This window comes from Xiphophorus maculatus, chromosome 18 (assembly GCF_002775205.1).
Source record: "Xiphophorus maculatus strain JP 163 A chromosome 18, X_maculatus-5.0-male, whole genome shotgun sequence".
NCBI lineage: Eukaryota > Metazoa > Chordata > Actinopteri > Cyprinodontiformes > Poeciliidae > Xiphophorus > Xiphophorus maculatus.
Genome location: NC_036460.1, coordinates 14,474,402 through 14,493,508, shown reverse-complemented (window position 1 = coordinate 14,493,508; position 19,107 = coordinate 14,474,402). Strand labels below are relative to the sequence as shown.

Genomic DNA, 19,107 nt, shown 5'->3' with positions numbered 1-19,107 from the left:
TACTTCATGAATATTTATAAACCAGTAATAACAGCATGAAGGTGATAAATAGGTAAACACATAAGTGGCATGTTAATTGGAAAGATAACATTCAGCCTAGAATTTAAGAGTATGTGTTTTCCATCTATCCTAAGAATTTAAGACAGCAATATAATGTCTTCTATACTGTAACTGACATAATCCAGAGGGCTACTAATGACTGGTTTATTTTTCTACAAGAAGATGACAAAAATTTACATGAGAATAGTTTGATGGATGGGTGATCTTTTGCTTGTTTTGGGATCTCTAACATATCACAAAGTGTTTTACTTAAGGGAGGAGGCAAATCTGGTGAAATGATGTGAGGATGACAACCTCCATGGTTGATAGTGGATATGAAGAAGGAGAGGAGACCTCATCATCCACTAGTCATTTGAGAGCTTCAAATACCTTGGGATGCAAACCAGCAGCTGTATTTTCTGAGGAAGCTCAGGAAGTTTGCCATGTTGACTGAGATCCTCAGGAATTTCCACAGATGCAATGTTAAGAGGATCTACACCAGCTGTATCACTGTGTGGTACGGCAGTGCCACTGTCATGGATCACAAACACTTGCACAGAGTGAGAAACAAATTTGAGAGGTTCATCAGGACTCCACTACCGACTCTGCAGTACATTTACAATTGCAGAGTGTACATGAGAGTTGCCTCCATTGTCAAAGACCCCTATGGCCCCAAATATGGACTTTTCACACATCTTATAAAAGAACAAAATGAAGGAATACTAGCTTCAAGAATGTTTTCTTTCCCTCTGCCATCAGACTCTATAACAGCTAATAAAGTGGGAAGTAATATGGAATGCCTACATTCACACTGCTAACAATTTGCTTATATTTTATTTGCATAATTTAGAGAGAAAGCGAGCAACAGAGAAAGAGAGAGAGAGATTGATTCTCTTGTTTATCTGTACCTGTACCAGCTTACAATTACTTCATATGAAAAATACAACACTGAAGTTTTCATCTGATTTAGATTTTTTTAAAACTAGCAGTTGAATTAGTTAAACAATTTTTATTCAGCTCTACAACTGAAGGATATAAATACACTGAAAAAACGTGCTAATGGTATTTAGCAAATGTGTACCTGAATGAAAGTGTTAGAAAAGCCAGAAATGGTCCTTGACAATTAGTAGAATGTAATGAAGTTACTCTGAAGAAAAAATGTAAAACCGATTAGATGTTTTTAAGCACTTTGGATCAGATGAAAGACAATACAAACGCACTACTGTTTATCAAATTTGATGGACAGTGAGACATTAATGTAAGTGGATCTGAATTACTCATACATGATACTTCCCCCGTGCCTTTCTACATATTTTATAACTCTTACCTTAAAAGTTTCTCATTCTCCCCAACTTAGTGTTTCTTATCATTTGGGGAATCGAGGTTTTGAATAGTCAGGTCAGAACTCCCTTTCTTCCCCAATTAGTGAAACATTTTAATGAATGCAGAGAGTCACTGGTAGTAACCCTTGATATTTATAAATAGTACCAGATGAAATGAACTACGGATGAAAATAAAATGAGGAGATGCCAGATCTGATAAACACTTGCTTCAACGCAGCTTAGCCATGCGTAGCTGCAGTCAACGCTCAGCACAGATTGCGAGGGTGCTGACACTGCTGCTCACCACGTTGTTGCTATAGTTTTCATTCTTGCGTGTGTGTATGTGTTTAAAAGTGAGGAGGCAGGAGCTTCGCGTTTCAGATTCCAAATTATATTTTTAAAAATAGTAGCTTCTTATTTTTGGTTCTTGCCAATTATTCGCCCGATTGCTTTTAAAAAGTTTTGTAAGAGCAAGAAGAGAGTTTTCCAATAGCTGTTGCATTTACAGCCAAGGCAACAACATTTAGAGAGCAAATTCAAAATCAGTTCAACACCTGTACACAGTCGGAGCTGTTGTTGTGCAGAGCACAGATGTATTCACGTCATATTTTTTCCTTCAGCAGAAATGTAGAAAGATAGACAGGAAAAAAAATCCTGCTTGCAATCTGTCAGCCATAATCACGCACCTGTTCTCAGATCCTGATATCATAGATGTAGTTATCTTCCTGTCTCGAGTTGCAGAGAACACAACAGAAAAAACAAGTGAAATATGAATGTTACAGTCAGACTTTCTTCTAGAATGACTGCAGCTTCGGACACCTTATCTCCACTTACATGTGTTTATAATTATGAGATGGTGAGTCTTAGCCCAACTCTAGTGAAGGAGGATTTGGTTACAAAACTTAATGAGACTTAGAAAGTTTTAAAGGCACTATAGTAAAGGAGATATGGCTGTTTTAGATTCACTTCTCTCTCCAATTGAGTTACTTGTTCATTGGAGATTTTCTTTTGCTTTTACAGTAAACTTGGGAGCGTACTGTACAGCTGTGTACTTGGATAATTCATATAGCTTTCCAAGTACACAGGTAGTTTGAGGCATCAGTTTTACAGCATAATGGATGACCTTACCACATTTTGCTTTTTTATTATAAAAATTATAATCAAAACATAATTTTCTATTCATCAAGCTTAAATTAATAATTTAGAATTTTTAAAGTCAGGTGCTGAAAATTACAGGTAGGATGAAAAGGTCCGAGACCAAGCAGGACATTACTATTTTATACCAACACCATTCTCAAGTGGTTTGCTTTATTTAGTCTCACCTATACTGTACACTACAATATATGCTAAGTCAATTCAGCCAAGATCTCATTTCTTGCTACCCAGATAATCTCGCTCATGTTCATTAGAGGGATTTCTGGACCAAGTACAAGCTATATTCAGGCGAGAGGCTAATTCATCCAGGACAGGTTGCCAGCCCACCACCAGGCCAACACACATGTCACCCATGCACACCCACACACTCTCACTTCCTAGATGAAATTATGATCACCGGTTAAATTAGCATGCATGTTTTTGGACTGTGGGATGAAACCAGAGAATCTGGAGAGAGTCCATGCATGCACATGTAGCCATATAAACTTAACTAAAAATACTGCAAATTTCAAAAACGTTGAAAGTGTCAGTAAGTCCATTTTTTCCTGGTAAAAAAACAGTAGAGAGACCATATCTTTCCTACTTCAGCTTGCCTTCGTTGGCTTCCTATTAAAACCAGAATAGAATTCAGAATTCTCCATCTCACATATAAAGTCCTTAATAATCAAGCTCTGTCATATATCAAAGATCTGATTATTCCATATGTTCCTAACAAAGCACTTCACACTCATACTGCAGATTTTCTATTGGTGATTCCTTGAATTTCTAAAAGTAGTAGAATGGGAGGAAGGTCTTTTAGTTATCAGGTTCCTCTCCTAATGAATTCGCTCGCAGTTTCAGTCCCAGACACCCTGTGTATTTTAAGACCAGACTTCACATTTTCTTTTTTGATAAAGATTATAGTTAAAAACAGATTTTTTTTTTGATTAGAGGATTACAAGAATTATCGGGGCGTGTTAATCATATGTGTTTCACGTGTTTCTCGACATATATCAAGAGTCAACTGCCTAGCTGTTGGATGAGAGAGGGAGTCACCCTGGAGATAGAGAAGTAGAAGAAGGTAGAGCCTAATCCAGTGGGGAGCACTGCAGTCTGGAAAACCGGTTCTCCCTGGCTCTACCTTTCTTTTGTCTAATTCGAACAGAAGTAATTGGTGAGAAAGGTGACTACAAGTTAACACAAAACTGTTCAGTAGGTTTAGGTTTTCTTTAAGTACCTGTGTAGTTATACGGCAATAGGACTAGGCTGCTGGAAAACAAACTGACCATTTTTCCTCACTCTACAGTCTTTGTCTTCTACAACTCTCCAATTTGCATTATTTGTTATTATTTTAACTGTTAACGTTATTTTTTCTCTCAGTTTTTTCACTCTCCATGGAAGGTAAATCTTGTCCTGCATTCTGCTTAATTTTGATACCTTCCTAGATGGGGGGATCGGCTGAAATAATGGTGACAGCAACTAAAAGCCCCTCTCCTGCAGTTAACGTTTTTTATTCATTGACAAAGAAAATATTCCTACATCAGTTCTTCTGCTTCTTGTGGTGCATTCTGCTCTGTCTTTTCAAATCCCTTGTTGGTCATGGCAAATGGCTATTTGTATTGAGACAGGTTCTGCTGAAAGGTTTCATCCTGTTGAAGGGGAGGTTTTTCTCCCTTGCATGAGGTTTTTTCCTTGTGTATGATTCGCTAGATTAGGGTTTCTTTACTGTCGCTACATGCTTGTCCAGGAAGAGTGAATGCTGCAAGTCAATGGCTCAATGCAATCTGCTGGATTTCTACACATAGAAAACTTATTCAAAACTTAAGTTCAATAATAAATTGCAATTTATGAATAATTTGACCACTAGAATCAATTGTAATATGTGTATGGTTAGACTGACTTTTTTTTTTTTTGCAAATTACCTTGAGATGACATGTTGTGAATTGCCACCATATAGAGAAAAAGAATGGATTTTTTTCTATTCTTTGTGAATTGATCACATTAAGTACAAATTTACCCTAAGATAAAGTTCTTTTTTTGCAGGTTTTTAAGAAGTACTTTGATCATTCTATAGATATATTGTGTAAAATGAGACCAAACCATTAGTTGGTAACATTACTATTGCTCTCTATTGTTAGGTTTGAGCACCTAACACCTTTCTGTAAAATATCATAAAATTATGTTAATCACTTACGGGTTGTCAAACATTTTATATATGGACAAAGTTCAATTTTAATGTGAAGCAGTTTTGTACTTTTTTCAGCATAAAGAGTTAAAACTCCTCATTTACTTTTACTTTTCTTCTAGCCTGTTCTGCCTTTTATACCATGCCCTTCAAGTTAATTTCCATTACTAAAAAGATGGCAGCATGATCCTTGAGAAATAATGAATTCCGACTTATCCACTGAAATGGCTGATTCAGCGTTGGCAGTTGGAAGCAACAATAACAAAAGGTACCCTTGGGCCTTTGTGCACATGAATATTGTTGTCGAAGCGTGGGTCCAAAACATTAACAATGCAAGGGGAAGGGAAAACAAATATCTTGCCCACAATGGTTCATTCAAATGGCATGCTATCAATTATGTCTGTTATACAACAGGCATCACATTGTGTTCATGAATGCTTTTCAATTTGACAAATGTTTGGGAAGGTCTTTGAGTTTCACTCCCTGAAAAAACTTCACATAAATCTCTTTTTAATTATTGAACAAGTGATCCTGTCAAATACGGCTATCTTAGCATAAGTCAAATGTAAATTCAACAAATCAACCTGTAAAAACTGCCATCGAGCAGAATTAATTGGTGAGAAAGGTGATTACAAGTAAACACAACATTGTTCAGTAGGTACGAAAGTTAAATATGTTTTTTGTTTTTAAACATTCCCACCAATTTTTTTATAGTTGTTTGTCAGGCACAGTCGGTAAAAATCAAGGCAACATTTTGATTATGACACAAGCACTTTCTGTTATCTGTACAATGGTCTGTGAGTGTATATCAAACTCTTAAATATAAGAAATATTTCTGATATATACATAATCACCATCACAATAAAGTTGTAATTTTACCTGCTGAACTTAAACTATTACTAAACATGTCTTCTGTTTTTATTTTTCCAAGTAGGACCAAGAAATTGAATCACATTAGTCCCGGTCTGTCCGTCTATTTCCTATGCTCAAAGAGTGCCATACATTTCCATTTGAAAGACTTAGCTTTAATCTTCTTCTGTTTTAAGCCTTTCTCCTGCTTTAATATATACTGTTTTAATGTGCTGTATGTACTTGGTGCTGCCCCTTTTATTAAATGTGGTACAGAATATAGTTTCTATGACAATGTTTGGTTTTGTAGTTGTTCTACGCTGAGAAGAAAATAACTAAAAAAGATGTGTTGCTTTAAAAAAAATAGAGATAAATTAACTTTTTTAAGTGGTTAAATCTATATTTTATCTTGAGTAAGTTTTGACTATAGTCATCTCGTTACTTTATGCACTACCAGCAATTTTATCCATGAATAACTCTCGGTGGTGTTGGATCTTAGTTTTTATTACATGGGGCAGGCGAGACATTTTATATTTGAGGCATCAGGAGCATTTCTGAGGGGTTTTACTCTGTGTCTGACGAATCATGGATGCACTATAAATTAGAAGAGTGGATCTGTCATCAGAGCCCACTGTAGCTTTAAGGTTGGGCTGAAAAGGTTGTTACTACCACCAGGGAGCAGTGACGTGCGGTGAGGTTCATAGCTGGCGAGGCACTGACGTCATCAGAATCAGATTAGCAAATAGATGCATAGATTGACAGCAGTTTACAGGTTATGTTTCACTTCTGCATCCTTACACATACAAACTGTAGCTCACAAAATCTATCGCTGCACTTGACTTGCTTCCCGAATCGTTTAGCCTAGCTCGCTGTCACTTACTCGGCAGTTGAGGAGTGAACAAGATGAACGTCTGGGATCTTGAGCGCCCCCTGCCATGAGGCAAGAGAACTGCCTGCCTCACCTCGAACCTGTTCTCTGCCGTTTATAATCGCTCATTACACGAAACACGTTACACAAACACAGTTGGTGACAAAAAGCACTGTACATTATATACATAAGCTAAATTATTGGAAATAAGTTCACATATTAAATTTGTTTAAACCATTTTATTGACGCCGTACAGCAACATGCTCTCTCCGCTTAGCAGCCAGCGCAGAGCCAGGGGTTGCGCAATCCAAGGTGAGGCAGAGCTCGCTGCTGCCTCACCGGCATCGCTTCCAAGCATTTGAATGGGAAAATAAGAAAATTCAGCGATTTTGAACAAATAAAAATCGAAATTGGTGAAGCTACATGAAAATTAAATATTTTTTAGTACAAACCACCGGATGAATATAACAATTTAAATTACTTTATGATTATATATTTTCTTTCTTTCCATGATGGCTGGTGAGGCACTGCCTCACCTGCCTCCCCTGACCGCACGTCACTGCCAGGGAGAGAACTAAAACATGTAGGCTGCCGGCCCTCGAGGACCAACTTTGGGCACCCCTGCTCTAGACTAACACATTTGGATGTTATAAAGTTGAAGCTAATAATATGAGTCAATCACAAAGTAAACGCTAAAGTTAAAAACATCATAGAAAAAAACAAAACAAAAACTTTTTTAAAAATTTGCCTTTGTCAAAAAAGATGTAAAAAATAATTTGGACTAATTGATTTCATGGCTTAAAAAGAGCAGTTAGTTGTATGAAGTAGGATATAAAAGAATAAAACAAAAAATGGGTAAGGACCAAACTCTGAAAATAAAAATCCTGTCAATGACCAATTTACATAAGAATCAGGAGCCATCACATTTGATGTGACACGTCTTTATTTGTTGAATAGACTGCCACGTCTATACACTTAGGACATTTCTTTTTTCTTTTTACCTTAACCTTAATAAGGCAGCAGTGGTCTCTCTCCCCCAATACAGTCTTTCCTAAACTGAGGTAAAAAGATTAGAGCAAAATCTGAAGAAGTGCCAACTTACTACAAGTGGTATAATTGGCCTCAGGGGTAGGTTTTGGACCTGAAACCCTCCATTCTCTTCCCTCATGACTAATTCACAAGACCTTGATTTTTCCTTTGGCATCTTAGGATATAGCCTTCAAGCTGTGCAAATGTTTGTATGGGTTTAAATTTGGTGCCGGTTTAGTTCTAGGAGATATTCAAAGAGGGACCTCTGTTATTCTTTACGAGTTTTGATGTAGTCAGTACTATGCATTATCTTTGTCTTTCTTCATTGACAGCTGGCTGCAGTAGATTTAATAAAACCATATGCCATATTTTCTTGAAAATAGATGGGTTAATAAGGCCAGCCTTCCTGAACATTTGACTCCATTTAGTTGCTTCTCTTTCAGTCATCAGTTAGCTAATCATTAATCTGAAAAGCAGAAAGGTGAAAAGCAAACAAAAACTATTCCATGAGAGTTGTGGGAGTAAATATTTGTCCTATGTTATTTACAAACCTATCAAAGTCATTGAAGAGAGTTTCGTCTGAAATGGCGCAGAGTGGAGTTTGGTTGATATTGAGTTATGATAGATGCAGGAGAGGCTTTTACTGTAGATTTATTCTGAAGTCAGGTAAGAAAAAAAAAAGTTTCTGTGTGTGTGTGTGCTAGTAAATTTAAAGGTGTGTGTATTGTGTGTATATTTTCCTGTGCATTTCTATCCATGTGTGACCATACTGTAGGTGTGTATCGCAGTAGCCTTCTTCCCAGTCAATAGACTCACTGTCACACACTGGCAAGTAATTGACAGCTTGGAGTTTGCGTTGACACAGGACTTGCATATATTTTCTCCATTACCATCCGTATACGTCAGCCTGAAGTTCTCCTTGGCAGTGCTTCAGAAGTCATCTTGCTTGGCAGAGGATTAAACAAACACCCTCTATTCTACCTTTTGGGAGGAAGTGATAAACTCTCTCACCCTAAGTAAGCCAAATAGCTGAAAAAAAGACTTTCCATTTCTCTGCTGTGGTGTGTACAGAAAAAAAAAACAAAAAACAGTTGCAGCATTTGTTCTTGTACCGCTTTTGTATGTTGGCACAACAAAATGTAAAGACCTGGAGAAATAGTGTTTTATTCTTCTGCTAATAAGTAAATAACAGCTTACGATAGGGATTTAACATGAATTGTTGTAAATGGTGGCGATGGAGCCAGACGTGCAGGTATGCCATGGCATGCTACTTAAAAGAAACTAATGTAGATGAAAGAATCCAGTTATGTTGTTGTTTTCCTATCTAGTCTCCCAGTCCACAATCAGTTGGTGATAGTATTACATGTTTAAGTTGCTTTGCCAATCACCAATGCATCCAAAAAACAAAGAAACAAGTCAGTATAAGTAGAAAATTGATACAGTAAAGTGGGTTAATTTGACACTTTTAAAAACATTCCGAACACAATCTTCCTATTTAATTGAATTACCATGATCACTATAAAGCAGACTGACACAAGAAGACTAAAAATACAATTGTTTTCTAATAAAGATTGCTTGTCAGATTGACTGATAATATTTAGTGATATGTATTATAGCAGGATTTGGGGAAATGCTAAAGAAGGGACAAACCAGATTTGCAACTGGCTAATAATGCCAAAGAACATAAATTGCAGATTCCTATCTGTGTTAGATTAAAATTTTTTGGTCAGCCTAAAACAGAGGAGTTCACCACTGACAAAGGCTTATTTGCAACACAGTTGTTATTCATGAAGCCATTATTTTACTTCGGAAAAGACACTAAAGCAGCATTTCCAATACTTTAAAGATATTACGACTACCTAAAAAGAAAAGCATGAAAGCTGCAATATATGGATTACAGGGAAACATTGACTAATTTATTATCAATTGAATAAAGACAATTTATAGCTTTTGTCAGTTTTCAAAATTATTGCCAAATTGCCTTGACTCGTTTCATGTAGCAAACATTTAGTTACTGAGATTTTGTCCATTGTTGAAGAATAGTGGGCCACGGAATTTGAAAAAAGTACCTGCAACATGTACAATAATGATGCCTTTGTTGTCAAATCAAGACCTTAAATAATTATGCCAGAAACATGTTCTCTCACAAGAAAAAAAAAAGAAAGCCACAATTTAAGTGCTAGCTTTGAAATGATTTACACCTATGGTGGAAACAAAAGCTGTGTAAGTTGTGATAATTAATTGATCTGTTTAAACAAACAAACAAAAAAATCAAAGACAGATGTTGTTTACAACATTTTCAGGCATAGCACTTCTACAAGAGGGAAAGTTAGAAATCCACAGAGACAAACCTATAACAAGCTAGAGAACAAAACGCAAGATTAAAGAAAACTCCAAAACTACCAAAACGCAAACTTTCAGCAAATACTGAAAATACAAATTGTAAACTACATATTGTGTATTTTCTTCCCCATAGTGGAATGCTTTATGTGGAAGTGGAATTATAAAGTTGTTTTTAAATTCTCAAGCATAGAAATTTAAATTAAGGAATGTGGTATGAAGGAGAATTGCTTAAATGCCACCTTGTGAAAATACAATTACACCAAAATTGATCAAATTAATTAGCCACCACCTTTTATTACATGAAACTAAAGTAACATTTGTTTAATTTTCTGCCTTTGTCATTCGAAAAATGGATAACACAGGCAGAAATATTAGACAGTGACATTTTGCTGAAGTCTCAGTAAGAATAAGCACATTTACTTGTATGCATTTTCAACGAGGGAGTCACCAGTCACAGAAATTTCTGCTGCACTTTGTCTTCCCCTCTCTACTCTTTACTGGGTTCCTGCTCTCCTACAAATCGTTAGTTTCACTTTTCATTAGGCTGAATCAATAAGGCGGATCAGTGGCTGATGGTTTGGACTGCGTGGCAGACGCCCCGCTCGGTCTTCCCTTCTCTTTTTTTCATTCTTTCTCTTGTTCTCTTTGCTCCTTCTTGGACTCCAGCTATTTCCTCTGCAACCATTCAGTCGAGGAGAATGCATAAGGCAGCGGGAAGCTTGAAGGGACTAACAAAGAGGGATGAGCCTAAAAGTGCTACCCAGTAAGACAGAAATGACAATCCTCAGTGGTAACCCACTAAAGAAAAATTAAGACTAGGTGAGCTCTCAAGCTAAAAGTAATTTTGAAAATGAAGGCAAGACACAAGGAAATTAGAATGAAACTGTACAAATTGAGCCAAAAGTCCATGCAAATGTTTCACTCTTGTCTAATTCTTTTATCTACAGCATTTCATTTTATAAAGATTCACTTGGGGTATTTAAAAACGCCAGTCTTTATAATATAAAAAAAAAAGATTAGATGTTTGTTTTTTACCCAACTCAATAATTTTCTTTGTCTTTGTTGATTTTATACTTAATCTTGTAATCTTGTAAACCCAAATTGACTTGTTCCTGGTTTGGTCATGGGCAGTCATGTACACCTAGGGAAGTATTGTGGTGTATTTTGGAGGTGACTGCATTGGTGGCACTTCTCTGGTCTAATATGGTGAATAACCTAATGAACCAAAAAGCATAGCTCTCCATTTACAGATCCGTATATGTTGTAATTTTGACCTTTGCTCAAAGCATATAGATCATAAATGAGACCCTGAATGCAAGCGGTTGAAACGAGCTACGTCTAGTGTGGCTGTGCTCTGCCTTAAAGCTTAATTGAAGAGCTCTGTTATCCAGTGGGATCTCTGAGTTTAGACCTTGCTCCACCTAGGTACCTCCCTTTGAAGGTTTCACAGGCATGTTCCACTGGGAGGAGACCATGGGGCAGATCCAAATCTCACCAGAGGGACTCTAAGGACTTTTTGACAGAATGAACTTTTCCCAGGAGTCAGAGTAGTTTTCCAGGGCCATTATTTACACTGACCGTTTACACTGAATTTACCAGGATACAGGCCAAATACCTGAACAGAAATTTAAACCAGAAAAGGCACTAGCACAGAATAATTACTTTTCTTTTTATTTATCCTGAACTACTGGTAGCAGTTTTGTGGAGAGGGGATGGTGAGCAATTATGCTTATTTGGAGAATGTCATGCAAGCTTAAATTATCACTCATTGTCAATGAGTGACTTTATATAAAGCAGTGGTCCCCAACCTTTTTAGTATCGCGGACCGGTGAGGTCTTCGCAAATTTGCTGCAGACCGAGAGGGGGGACAAAAATGTCCCCCCTCTCTGCTGGGGACATTGCTGCTGTTTCTAACTCATTCTGCTGCTTGTGGGCTCAATGTTGGCGCACAAGACGTAACCGACAGAATCCGGTAAAAGGATTTTCAAAATAAAAGATCCTCCAGACTCTATACATAAAATAGAAATATCTAATTATTTCTTGCGCAGCCCGGTACCAATTGGTCCACGGACGTTGGGGACCACTGATATAGAGTACGTAGTGTAAACACTGTGACCAAATCATTGTTTTTATTTTTATTTCTAAAAATGTCATCAATTTCATGACACCTACTTACGTCTAGGCAGAACAAAAAAAAAATCAAAGGTCTAATAGTGAAAGGAGGAAATGTACATTTAAGTGGCCAGGGTACAGTTGAAATGGGGAATAACAGACCCTCTATTTATTCCTTCTGGCTTGGGAATGCTTTGGAATCTTCCAGAAAGAGTTAAAGAGAGATGTCTGAGGGTTCTTGGAATGGTTACTCCATAAACTTGATCTTGGATTAACGGAAGACAAAGGACGGCTGTATAGTGTTTCTGTCCTGAATAATATATATATATATATATTTTTTTTTACTAATCCTAGGGAGGTATTTTTGGTACCACATAACCTTGAAATCTCTACAAAAACATGGGCTTGCTCAGCTGTGACTGGATGGTGGCTGGCTTTTCCACAGCTGTATTGTTTGATGGCTGTGTGTACTTAGTTCTGACTTACCCAGCACAGTGAGCCGGCCAGGACGGGACCTCATGGCAGCCTGGACAGCCTGGCACTCAAACACTGCATCGTCCATTAGCTCGACACGCTGGATGAGCAAATGATGCTCCCCTAAGCCATGGTCGCCAGTCACTTTGTAACGTGGATAGCCTGCAATGTAAACAATTTGTTTATTTTATCTCACCTTCAGTGTCAAAATACAGTTCATCTGCAAAAAGCAAAGGTGTAAATTTCTGTATTTTTTTCTTACTTCTTATTCTCATGTATCAAACGAATAACTCTTTTGCAAACTGTCTTACACAGCACTGGCATAAGCACATTAACTGAGCTGTAAAAGAATATAATTTTAAGGGAGGTGAGGATAGATTACTTTATTAGTTTATGTGGCTAGATTGTTCATTTGTTAATTTACCAACAATACATTTTTACAACACTCATGGCAGTGTAAATGAGCTGCTGTGAAAGTTGCTGTATGCTGAGGAACCATGTTTTACTGCAACAGTAAACAGGAGCAGCTCCAGTTCGAGTTGTTTCAAGATTACTCTGTGAAATGATTTACAGTTTAATAAGAGGAGAAGAAAGCAGAGGAATATCCAGGAGACCTAGGATGTCAAGACAGATGGTTTTGAAGATAACACTCTTAAGCTAATCTAAAAATTTGCATAGCCCATGTGTTGTGAAGTGTATGTCTCCACAGGGGCAAATAAGCAAAAATATACATTTGTTTAACCTATGAACAATGGAGGGTGAATAACATGTTTTCAGAAACTTTATTCTCTCAAGTTCTCTTTCTATTTCTTTTTTACCTAGCTTCTTTATCGTGATTATTATGGGTAGAATTTGTGGAACGCAAGGAGAATTTATGTTCATACATATTGTACTTCAAAGAATGAGACAATTTCCAACTGAGTGGAGCTTTTTCTTCCAGCTGTCCTTCTGTAATTGATTGATGATGAAAAAAAGAGATTGGAGTGAAGATTTTTTTTTTCTGGAACACAAGGCCAGGCTGCACACAAAGCTTCAACCAAACTTTACGTTATATTTCGCGAAACAAAACTTCAGACTTTAAACTCACTTCCTTCTCGCTCATCAATCACACCTAAAATAAATCTGCCAGCTTCTACCTAGGTGTGTAAGGTTAGACTTATACTTAAGGGCAACAAATAATAAGGGGGTAAAAATTGATTTCTCCGAAACTTCTAACCTACAGTCACCTTGGAGATTCTTCAAAACCCCAGGCCTTTAGTGATTTTCTGTTTTAGCTCCCAGATAGAGAGGGCAGTGGTATAACAGCTATTAAGTTCATGGATGTGTCTACGGCAAAAGCCATCATATGCTCTGTGTCCAATTACTGAATTCAGCTTCATTGAATCCAGCAGCTTTTAATAGAGCATGAAGTGGGTCTCATTATAGGCTGGTGGGGTGAGTTACAGCCGATTAAGCCACTCTGTGCATTTCATCCTCCTACGTGAAGCCTTTAATCTTAAGGGTCTGTACAGTAAAAATACGAAGGACAAAAGAACGCCTCAACACAAATATTAAACCAAGGGAGAATGTAAACAGAGGAAGGCAAAAATAAGCGGCAGCATTAGATCGAGGATCTGCTGCATGATGTTTTGCTAAGAAATGGGACCAGATGATGTCACCTTCCTATAACTTTACTTTTACTTGTTAAATTGAAGAAGGCTTTAACCTAAGCAAAACTAAAACATAAATTAAAGTACTAAAAATCTTAGTAAGGATTAGTTAATGTCTGTTTTTAATTGTATTAAAATAATGCTTTTAAAATCTATACTTTCAAAACTGCAAACCTTGTGCGTTTTAGTGATTACAAGCCAGACATGGTGGCTTCTGGTCAGTGTGCAGCAACTGACCAACTGGGCTGCATTTGTCCCACTTAACAATACCAACAATTTCTACTTTTGGAAATACTGTTAGTCACAGTTATGGTGTGGAAACTAATGCAGCATCAACCCTAACTTTTCTATACTTCAAACTTTGATGCACACTAGCAATTTAGTAATTTAAAACCAGTCCACATGAATATTTCATATCCATGGGACACAACATTTCTCATTAACTGTCTACACTTTTACAAAAATCCATTGTTAACTTTGTTCCTGGTTTCTCAGACATATGTGTTACAAAGCTACAGATACAAAACTCTCAGCTACATCAATCCAGCTGATCAGCTGCAACTTGTCCACCGAGAGGGGAGTAAACATACAAATATAATAAACTTCTTTGTTCATTTGGGTCATACAGCTGTTGCAAGTTAACCCAACAGACTCACAATCAGCTGATGAGGTAGACTGATACAGCGGGCAGTCGCACCAACAAAAACTTCATAGTAGCATAGAAAATTTTCAGTCCTGAAAACAGACGCAATCTTTGCAAAAGTCTCTTGCGAAAGTTTAGATGGTTGATATCTGCTAATATATTTTTGTATATTATGAATGTGCACACTTTCAATTTGAATTGTTTTAACCAGCTAAAATCATCTAGATGGAGGACTGTGGTGTTGTCTGACTGGATGTTAGCCTTCCACTTCTATGAGGATTAATAACTTTCCTTTAAACTCTTGGTTGTATGACATAGAAGTGCGAAAACTGAAACTGATTACTCCATCCAACCTCTCTTTATCTCAAATAAAACTGGTAAAATCATATTATAAAATTGTGTTTTTAATTTTTGTGTCATTTTAACAGCTGGTGTTTTTACTCACGGCTACTTAACCATGATGATCTGAAACAAGCCCATGTCTTTAAAGGATGGACTGCTCTTTCAACCTAACAACAGTGCCTGAAGATAAATAAGAACCATTCCATGCACAAAGTCACCGAGAGAGAGATTTTTGCTCCAGTTTTTATGTTCACTGATGAGATCCAAGGCAGTAATACCAGCGCGGATCAGAAGGGTAATGATCATTGCACGACTCTGTGTGATGTGAACTTGCGCTGACTCTGGTCGAACAGCCTTGAGTTAACTGCACCCTCCAAAGAGACGGGGATGAACTTCACACACACTTTGTTTGGCTTGTCTTAATCGTGGCTTCACATAAGCCATGCAAATTTCTGTTACACAAACAGATTACCGTGCCAGTTACCTCATCTGTGCTCCTGGCATACTAAGAGTAATATTGCTGTGTGGAGACGTGGCCGCCTTCCAGTTTCATCTTGATGCATTAACCGGATCCAAACAGGAAAAAAAAAATAATTTGCATCCATGATGGATAGTAAAAGATAAGGATGTTATCATCTCATTTTCGAAGAATTGAAACATCCTAATGTGTTTTGCCACCATATAAGCATCCTGATTATGCATTTTGTCAATGTGATTGAAATTACACTGTGGCACACATGAAGACTGATCACCTCTGCAGATGTGACGTGCACCTAGAAAGGGCCATTGATCTTGGATCTCAGCACATTTCAAACACACAATGTGTTACCCAAAGCAAACAATGTAAAATAGTCCCATTAAGGAGTAATGAATCCATCAGGGAGAAATGGATTTGTCTTGAGGGTGAATCAATGTGTATGTGCATGTGGGTTTTCATAAGTATGAAGACACTTGAAGCTTGGCTTGGTGATTCACATCATTCACCTGGTACTCGCTTTGCACTGTACCCGCTTTACACCAGGGAATAAAAGCAGGTTTGGCTGCAGCTGCAAACAGGTGTCCAGTGCTAAGTTTGCTCTCTTCAGAAGCAGGCGTAACACAAAGTTACTTTTAAAAGCTCTGCTGGCATTAGCTCGTCAAAAATGTAAACAGCCACCTTAATTTTCAAGGGATCTTGCTTATATCTGACAGGTGTGTTGTCACCACCATGTACAGCAGATACATCCTGCATCATGCATATTCATCGAATTGATTGGTATGTTGAGGGCTACTTCACTTTCTTTAATTAGAGTGGAAAAGCATAGCACAAAGGGGGAATGAAGAGGAAATTCAGGGACAGATAGGAATCATTGGCTTTTGTGCTATGATTTCTCGCTCTGAATGGTGAAAGAGTTCTCTCAGTTTAATCACTGCTCCCGTGAATGGAAACAGGTCCCAGGCGGAGGATGCTGCCAACACAGCTTCTTTCTATGAATAGCCGAGCAGACCTATATTATTGAAATGCTCCGTGCGACATTTGATTCGTCGCACTTTTTACGTATACAGCTGCCACTTTCCTTTCATTGTGTGCGTCTCCGCAGCGATGTACCATTGCTCTTTTACCGCTGCATGCGTGGCGTGTTTAGGTAGGCAGGAGTGATAAAAAAGGACAGCTGTGGAGTGCTTTATTTTGAAAAAGTGTCATCTGTCTCAATAGAAGGCACTCAGCCCCCTGTCTGTAACATATTGGTGATTTTAGAAAACCTTTCTTCTCTAAGCTGGCGGCTATTTTTCTTCACACAAATCCTTCCCTTTTTTTAACTATCCTTATTTTCCTCCTCAATCACTCTCTTCTGGAGGAGAAAATGGTTGTGGAGAGGGCCAAGAATACTTCTTCTTGTCCACAAGTTTTAAGCTATTCACAGATGTTTTATTAAAGGTTGATCTACTGTACAGTAGTTCCCCTAAGTGTGAAGACTCAATGTTCTCTTTTTTTTCCTCTTTTTTTGTTCCTTCATCTTACCTACCCTGCTGTGGAAATGAGATTTCATCTTGATCATTTTGTCTTGTTAAATCAATAAAAGCTGAAGAGGATAAATATCTCTGCTCTACTCTGAGCCTATATAAAATTACACTCTCTCTCTCTCTGTCTCTTTCTCTCTATATTCCCCTCCCTCTCTTTTTCCATTCTATCTCAAACAATCATAAGTACTCTCCCCGTCTGCATCTTCTTCCTCCAAAGGAGACTTGATGGCTGCAGGACTATTGTTTACAGCCACCTCTCAGTCTTCCCCAGGGGCCTAATAAGGACATGAAGAAAGAATAGGTTGGCTTTACTGGGGCTCTGTCAGTCTCTGAGGTTTAATCACACACCACATCTCTGAAAGAGGACTATTTGCTAAAGGTCAAAGGGTAGAAAACCCTCAATCTCTATTGCAGCTCATATTTAATCATTCATAACCATGCAGAATATTTTGTATTTGAGAATGGCCACAGCCGAATATTGAGTCATTGTGCCTTGAATTGTAATTACATCCAGTGGTTACAATGTGGAGGAGTGTGAGGCAAATTGAAAAGCTCTAAAATGAAAAGGCTGTATTGATAGAATAATGGTAGGGACAGAGTACAGTTATAAATGGATAAATGTTTTGGGTGAATTTAATAATCAAGATGAACATATTCTTCTTCAAAAGGTTGGCATACCATATGAGGATTTCAGCAAGGTCATGAATACTTTCTGTATAAAGCCAGGATGGATGGGCCACCAGGTTGCTAAATAGCAGCGCACTAGTCCCTCTGCTTCAAATTAAGCAATTAACACAATTACGCATGAGATGTGATGTAATTAGGTGGAGGCCAGCTACTTTTCAAAATGTCATTTAGCAGCCTGAAATTCAGCACCCTGTATTTAGGTACCTCTGACCAGTCTCTGTGCCTGCTGAAGAAAAGCATCCGCACAGCATGATGTGCCACCACCAATCGCCATTTCAGTGTGAAGATGGTATGTCGAGGGTGTTGTGCAACATAAATTTTCGACCATATATAGGTCTTTTCATGCATGTAAAATTATTTTTGAATGCAGTGTTCAAATGTTAATGTTTCATTTCAGAGTCTTATTAGTTGAAATATAACAACAAATGATACACAAGTGCAGGGTAATATGCTAAATCCTTACCAGGGAGATCTCTGCCAACTCCCAGTGCTAGTCCATCTTTTATCCACAGGACAACACCACGGTATCCGGGGATGGCGCATTGTAACGTCACCTGCTCACCCGCCACTACCACCATGTCCTGGGGCTGCTGGGTAAACATGGCCTCCACCCCTTGACAGAAAAAAGAAGGGAGAGGTTAGATCTGATTGGCTTGTCATTTTTAAACTAATTGAGACACGAGGGCAGAGAAAGTTCAAAAACTAGGAGAACAAGTGATGTCTTCAATCTTTCAAATGATGAATGAAAGAGACAAATTTAACAAAAAAGTGCACAGTGTTCCCATTTCAACCAATTTCAGTCAAACCTCTTGTCAAATGCATGTTGCAGGAACGCTAAAGGGTGCCTTACAAATGTGGCCCATCATTTCACTATGCATGATATAAAGACAAGTTTCTGTAATCATGCAGGAGTGGAGCAGTAGGATTAAAGCGCAGGCTAAGAGACAGCTATCATAGCTCAGCTTGGTTCATTTATGCAGGATGTCACCGTGCAGATGGGTTGGGTCCATACACACCACAGCGGATAACACAATCTTGTCTGCCAACGCCGCTTCACCAGCATACATTAACTCGAGCTCACACCCATGTATTCCAACTGTGCAGCTGCTATTAACTGTACCGCTCCACAGCGTGTTCAGGCAGAAAGCACTGTGGAGTGAACTCCATTAGAGGTGTGTTAATGGGGAACGGGGTACAGAAACAGTAAAGGGTTGCTTGGTGTACATGTGGTAACAGAGTGTGTGTAGGGGTGTTTATGCATGAGGGCGTGGGGAGGTGGGCAGTGGGGAGTCAGAATAAAGAGACACAGGAATACGGAGGAGTACTGATTTCTACTTTAGAATTCTGCCTATCAACTGAAGAACATGTACAATGACATCCATTCACCCAGACACTTAAAGGGCATATTTTCTATCTAAAGTTGTTTA

At 38.0% G+C, this 19,107-nt stretch overlaps 1 protein-coding gene across 7 annotated transcripts in view; it reads right to left on the bottom strand.

Moving 5' to 3' along the window:
- Nucleotides 1–19,107, bottom strand: part of kirrel3 (kirre like nephrin family adhesion molecule 3) — a 191,941-nt gene that overhangs the window by 62,710 nt on the left and 110,124 nt on the right. For all 7 annotated transcript variants that reach the window (XM_023351558.1, XM_023351559.1, XM_023351563.1 and 4 more), the window contains exons 3-4: nt 18,144–18,293; nt 12,368–12,517 (exon numbers count right to left, since the gene is read on the bottom strand). In XM_023351558.1, the coding sequence (XP_023207326.1) occupies nt 12,368–12,517; nt 18,144–18,293 (300 nt within the window). The remainder of the gene's footprint in view (nt 1–12,367; nt 12,518–18,143; nt 18,294–19,107) is intronic.